The following is a 6,628-nucleotide window of genomic DNA, read 5'->3' as shown; positions in this document are numbered from 1 at the left end:
GCATTAAGGAGCAAGGGCTAAACTTGCAAGCGATCCTGTATGAGTACGAGGACGTGATTACACCTGAACTGGGTCTGTTCAAGGTTCCGCCCACTCATCTATACATAAAGGAGGATGCAGTTCCAAAGCTCTTCAAAGCCAGGCCACTTCCATATGCGTAGCGCCAAAACGCTTCGTACGAGCTGGTCAGACTTGATAAGTTCAGAGTCCTGTCCCCGGTGGCTCACTTAGAGTGGGCGCCGCCGATAGTTCCGGTAATGAAGACGGAACAGTTCGATTGTGTGGCGATTACAAGCTAACGGTAAATGCCAGCTGTGTGACGGAGCAGTACCCACTCCCGGTAATCAATTACCTTTTTGCTGCACTGCACGAGGGTGGCGTTTACAGCACATTGGACCTTCGAGACGCCTACAACCAGGTTCCCCTGGATGAGCAGTCAAAGGAGCTGACGGTCATCACCACACATCGGGGATTATTTTGCTTTAATCGCCTGCCATTTGGTGTTTCTTCTGCCCCAGCTATCTTTCAGCGAATAATGGACAGCGTCCTGAACGGTTTGCCGGGAGTCCAGACGTACTTTGACGACGTTCTGGTGGCCGAGAAGGGGAACAACGGAAGAAAAAACCTCAAGGCATTTCTCCAGCGCTTTCGAGAGTACGCCGTCAAGCTAAGGAAGGACAAGTGCACCTTCAGGATGCCTGAGGTTTTGTATCACGGCTGCAGGATCAGTACTGGACGGCTGCAACCTCTGGAGAAGAGCATGGATGCTGTCATAAGGGCGCCAACGCCCAAGAATGTGAACGAGCTGCGTTCATACTTGGGTCTTCTCACGTATTTCAGCAAGTTTCTTCTCAATATAACCAGTCTGCTATCACCGCTCTACGATTTGCTAACCAAAGAACGTCGCTGTAATTGCGGCTGTCAACAACGGGAAGCGTTTCAGAAGTCAAAAAACGCATTATGCAATGCCAAAATGCTCACTCACTTCGATCCCTCACTGCCGCTGCGCTTGGAGTGCGATGCGTCACCCAACAGGATCGGAGTGGTACTGTGCCATCGCACTGGCAATGTTGACAAGCCTATAGGTTTTTGTTCTCGAAGACTTAGCAAAGGGGAATGGAATTATTCCCAACTGGAGCGTGAAACGTTGGCCCTAGTGTTTGGGGTAGGATAGTGTCGGGGCTACCGTCTGGGAAGAACATTCACCTTCGTCACATCTCACAAGCCGCTGGTGGGTCTATTTCGCGAAGATCATCCCACGCCCACTATGGCTGCCGCAGGAATTCAGCATTGGTCCTTGCTGCTGGGAGCATACCTGTACAAGATAGAGTACAAACCTCAGTCGGCACTCAGTCGGCCTCCTCTAGAAACCACTGACGACACATCAGAGGAGCTGCACGAGTTCGTGCACTCGCTGCAGCAGCTTATTGACCTGCCCCTTTCGTCGCAAGCATTGAGACAGTTGACCGAGAAAGGTGAAGTACTTGGAAATGTCAATTCCTACATACTTCATGGTTGGCCAAAGAAGTATGTAGCACCCGATCCGTAGTTGGACCCACACTTCGAACGAAAAAGTGAGCTAACCTTTTACAAAGGTCTCATTTACTGGGGTCACAGAGTCGCGATTCCCGAGGCTGCTCGTGGTGACATGCTTCAATTCCTGCACAAGACGCACCCGGGAATGTCAGCAATGAAGTCGTTGGCCCGTACTTTCGTGCGGTGGCCCGCCATCGACGGAGCTATCGAACAAATCAGTAGGAAATGTACTACATGCATACAAGCAAACGGAATGCCACCGGCAAAAATACTAGTTAACTGGCCACTAACGCATGAGAATTGGTCACGTGTCCATTTGGGTTATGCTGGTCCAGTGAGTAACACCATGATCCTAGTGGCCATAGATTCACATTCAAAATGGATCGAAGCAATTCCAGTGCGTCATGCCACAGCACAATCGACAGTTACATCCTTGCGTGAAATCTTCAGCAGGCTGGCCATACCAAGAATCATTGTCGCAGACAACGGAACTCAGTTCACGCCAGAGACATTCACGAAGTTTGTGACAGGAAACAACATAAAGCACTTTAGTACGGCACCATATCACTCCCAATCGAACGGGCTTGCTGAACGCGCCGTGCGGACGCTGAAAGATGGCCTCAAGAAGGTAGGGTCAGGTGACTTGTCTGAGCGATTGGCTAAACCACTCTTTAGCTACCTTATAACGCCCCTGGATGATCACTGTCTCAACAACTTTTGGGATACCAGATCCGTTCTCGGTTGGACGCATGCCTTCCACCGCCTGTAGCCTTTCTTATCGGTCCACCGGCAGATCAAGAAAACAAGCTGATCCCGGGCGCTCCTGTTCGGACTCGCAACTTCGGAGAGGAAGAAAGGTGGTTGCCAGCCACAGTGAAAGAAACAAGAGGATCCCGAATGATCACCGATGCAACGGCAGAAGGTGAGCTTCAGCGTCACATGGATCAAGTCCGTCTTCGATACAGTCTTGTTATAACTCAACTGTTATGACTGCACACCTGCTATCGAGTCGCAATGTCAGTAAAGCATCATGGAAGTGACAGCAGTGAATGCATACTGCCAACTCAAGAGAAGAAGCAGAGACGTGACAACAATGACATGCTGGCATTGAAAAGATGCCAATGGTAACATAACAGTGCCATTACAATGGCAGTGCGAGCAAGACTACGCTGGAGTAGAAATTCTGACAACAGAAACGTGATGCTGAAGTTATTGCAATGTTACAAGTGGATGATAGCAGTGGTGTTACGGAGGTGGATTAACTGCTACAATACGGTAACGATGGCATGACATCTAATGATGTATTATTGCAGTAGTGCACTATCATGAATTGACAGCATCGAGAAAACAGCGTTTTGTTTTCAGATGTGGTGCATGCCTCGCTGCACCATGTCATCACAAACTGCCACCTTCCACGGTACATATAGTGTTTACACTACATATGATGCACACGAATCTTGCACTTTTCTTTTCCTGACCCTGCACACAAGGGTGTGGCGTTAGTGGTGCGATGGCACATCATCATCCATGACAGCAAGGCTGCAATGCTGTGAGAATGGCGAAATTGCATGACGCAAACGGATTCACACGAACGATGGCGTGCTGGTTGTGGAGATGACGTGTAATCACATTCACATCACCTGCCTCACTGATCTGCTCCTATTCCCACTGAATGCAGCGTTTCCTGGCCCTGCGCCTGGCGCAACGATGCAGCCAGGAAGTAGCGGGGATACCAGTGGCACGACAGTCAGAACACATTATTGTAGCTTCGACCCTTGCATTCCACAAGACCTGTTGAACAAGGCAGCAGCTAGCATAAGGCAAGGCTGAGCAGCGCAAGCCGTTGCCTAGACACTGCACAAGAAGCTCCCCCTTAAGAGAAAGCCGAGAAACATCACCACAAACACAAACACCTCTATCACAATAAAGAATGTTGGCATGTGTAGGTCAGGTGGGGCAACCAACTGCCACAAAACCACACACACTTCTAATACCCCAGCAGATGGTGGCAGGTGTTGGCACACTGGAGCAGCAAGGAGGCACCATTTCACAGAAAACCATACACACTATGAGCTCACAAACACGCCTGTCAGCACAAGGGAGCAGGAAAGGGGAGGCACTTTCAGCCGAAATGCGGCGGACACTTGTAATGCAGAAAGGGGCCGGCGACAGGTGCCTGCACATGGGAGCGGCAAGGGGAGGCGACAACGAAACCACAAGCACACCCAGCACATGAGGAGCAAGTGTCAGCACGTTAGAGCGTCTGGCACAAAGCGACGCGCACTGCTCGGGCAGAAGGAGGCGGCGACAGGTGCCTGCACATGGGAGCGGCAAGGGGAGGCAGCAACGAAACCACAAGCACACCCAGCACATGAGGAGCAAGTGTCAGCACGTGAGAGCGTCTGGCACAAAGGGACGCGCACTGCTCGGGCAGAAGGAGGTGGCGACAGGTGCCTGCACATGGGAGCGGCAAGGGGAGGCAGCAACGAAACCACAAGCACAACCAGCACAGGAGGAGCAAGTGTCAGCACGTGAGAGCGTCTGGCACAAAGCGACGCGCACTGCTCGGGCAGAAGGAGGCGGCGACAGGTGCCTGCACATGGGAGCGGCAAGGGGAGGCAGCAACGAAACCACAAGCACACCCAGCACAGGAGGAGCAAGTGTCAGCACATGAGAGCGTCTGGCACAAAGCGACGCGCACTGCTCGGGCAGAAGGGGGCGGCGACAGGTGCCTACACGTGAGAGCAGCAAGGGGAGGCGGCAACGAAACCACAAGCACACCCAGCACAGGAGGAGCAAGTGTCAGCACGTGAGAGCGTCTGGCACAAAGGGACGCGCACTGCTCGGGCAGAAGGAGGCGGCGACAGGTGCCTGCACATGGGATCGGCAAGGGGAGGCAGCAACGAAACCACAAGCACACCCAGCACAGGAGGAGCAAGTGTCAGCACGTGAGAGCGTCTGGCACAAAGCGACGCGCACTGCTCGGGCAGAAGGGGGCGGCGACAGGTGCCTGCACGTGAGAGCAGCAAGGGGAGGCAGCAACGAAACCACAAGCACACCCAGCACAGGAGGAGCAAGTGTAAGCACGTGAGAGCGTCTGGCACAAAGGGACGCGCACTGCTCGGGCAGAAGGAGGCGGCGACAGGTGCCTGCACATGGGAGCGGCAAGGGGAGGCAGCAACGAAACCACAAGCACACCCAGCACATGAGGAGCAAGAGTCAGCACGTGAGAGCGTCTGGCACAAAGGGACGCGCACTGCTCGGGCAGAAGGAGGCGGCGACAGGTGCCTGCACATGGGAGCGGCAAGGGGTGGCGGCAACGGGCAAACTGCTACGGCCTAGCGTTGCAGGCGACGTGCGTGGCAAACCGCTCTCTGTACATGCTGCAAGTGGCGATTACGAGCAATCGAGAGTATTGCAATCTGCCTTGCACGTGCCGCCCTCCCGCGCAAATACAGTGCCCGCCTGGCCCGAGGTGGTTCACCCTGCGTTCCTGCGCTGCTTGAGCCATGCGGACGGTCGCCGTCGTCGTCGTCTCCTGAGTACACGCGGCCCGTATGCGGCACATCTTCGTCAATGCACAGATTGTGCAGTGCCGCACACGCTGCCACAATCGTAGCTGCCTTTTCGGGGCCGTAATGCAAGGCGCGGGGCCGCTGCAGACATCGGAATCGGCTCTTCATGACGCCGATGCAGCGCTCCACCGCTGACCTTGCGGAAGTGTGCGCGGCGTTGTAGCGCCCTTCCGGTGTGTGCGGGGCAGGGTGGCCGGGCGCAGGTGTCAGGACCCACGGCTCTAGGGGGTACGCACTGTCGCCTGCACATAGAAAGATAGCAGTCAGTATTTCCGGCATCTTACGCAACATAGGACATCACACACACGCATCGAGTACAGTTTTCTTTTGAGAGCAACTTCGTTACTACTCACCGAGAAGGTGCTCGCCGTCTTGGACGTCAATGCGGCCGCTGGCAATGCGCCGGCGAAGCGACGCGTACCGCCACACGTGCGCGTCGTGGCACGACCCAGCGAATCGCGGGTCAATGTGAAGGACCCTCAAGTCCGAGTCACACACCTGAAACACATTGCAGACAATTGTGTGACGGTGATGCCAATTACTGTCCATTAATTGTTGTTCCATTACATGCAATTTCGTTTACAACTTACCACCATTGCATTCAGGGCGTAATAGCCCTTCCGGCACCAATACGTTGCCTTCAGCGCAGGAGGCAGGTTCGGGGCGACGATGGCGATGAACGTGCCATCCACGCACGCAATAACGCCGCCGAGCCTGCCGCGCTGCAAAAACCCCTGCTTAATTGCAGCTCGCTCGCTGGCGGTGCGTGGGAACGCCACCCATCTTTGCTCCTTCCCAACCTGAACAATGGCCCGCGCGACTTTAGCAATGCAGCGGCTTACAGACGGCTGGGACATGTCGATGGTCGCCTCACTGCCGACTGACGACTGGAAGCTGCCAGTTGCAAAGAACCTGAGGGTGCAGAGGACTTGGTCCTCAACGCTCAGGCCCCCCGCGGTCGGCGGCTCCAGCAAGTGTGCAAGCTCGCTGCAAAGCAGCCGGACGGCGCTCTTCGTCATCCGGAAATGGCGCCGAAACGCTTCTCCCCTTATGGCGAAGGCGTCACGGCTGGAGCGGGTATGATGTTCCCGCCGTCGCGCGAGGAACCACGCGAGCAGTGCGTTGTTCATGGCGCTGCTCAAAAGCACTGCCACCCACACGTGTCACTTGCACAGGGAACACAGCCTGGAAACAACAAACAACAACAATCGCCTGGAAACAACACGTGCATCACGCCATCAAAACTCTGCTATAAGCTACCGCCTAACTACCCTGCTAGACTCCACCAGCAACCGAACGCCAAAAGACGTGTTCGCTTATTCAATATATGTCCGGAGCACCCAATGACACCGTGACGTTAAAATGACGTAGACAGGAACTACCAGGTGGCGCAAGTGAATTTCCGGTTTTCAGCCATTCAGCGCGCGCCGCAACGGCGGAGGCGTGGCCAGGGCGAAACTTTCGCCGCGGCGAACGTTTCCGAATACGTCCCCAGAGTTCGCATAGGGGATCAGAAA

General features: G+C 54.6%; 1 protein-coding gene across 1 annotated transcript; it reads right to left on the bottom strand.

Moving 5' to 3' along the window:
• Positions 1-1,598: 1,598 nt before the first annotated feature.
• Positions 1,599-6,130, bottom strand: LOC126528092 (putative nuclease HARBI1). The gene is made up of 4 exons (XM_050175958.1): positions 5,702-6,130; positions 5,465-5,609; positions 5,021-5,353; positions 1,599-1,660 (listed from the first exon to the last, which is right to left on the bottom strand). Exons 1-4 carry the CDS (start codon positions 6,128-6,130, stop codon positions 1,599-1,601), a joined length of 969 nt encoding a protein of 322 aa, XP_050031915.1.
• Between the last annotated feature and the right edge of the window lie 498 nt (positions 6,131-6,628).

This window comes from Dermacentor andersoni, unplaced genomic scaffold, assembly GCF_023375885.2.
Source record: "Dermacentor andersoni unplaced genomic scaffold, qqDerAnde1_hic_scaffold ctg00000039.1, whole genome shotgun sequence".
In the NCBI taxonomy this organism is placed as follows: domain Eukaryota; kingdom Metazoa; phylum Arthropoda; class Arachnida; order Ixodida; family Ixodidae; genus Dermacentor; species Dermacentor andersoni.
The sequence above is the reverse complement of the archived record's forward strand: the minus strand, read 5'-3'. Positions and strand labels throughout refer to the sequence as shown.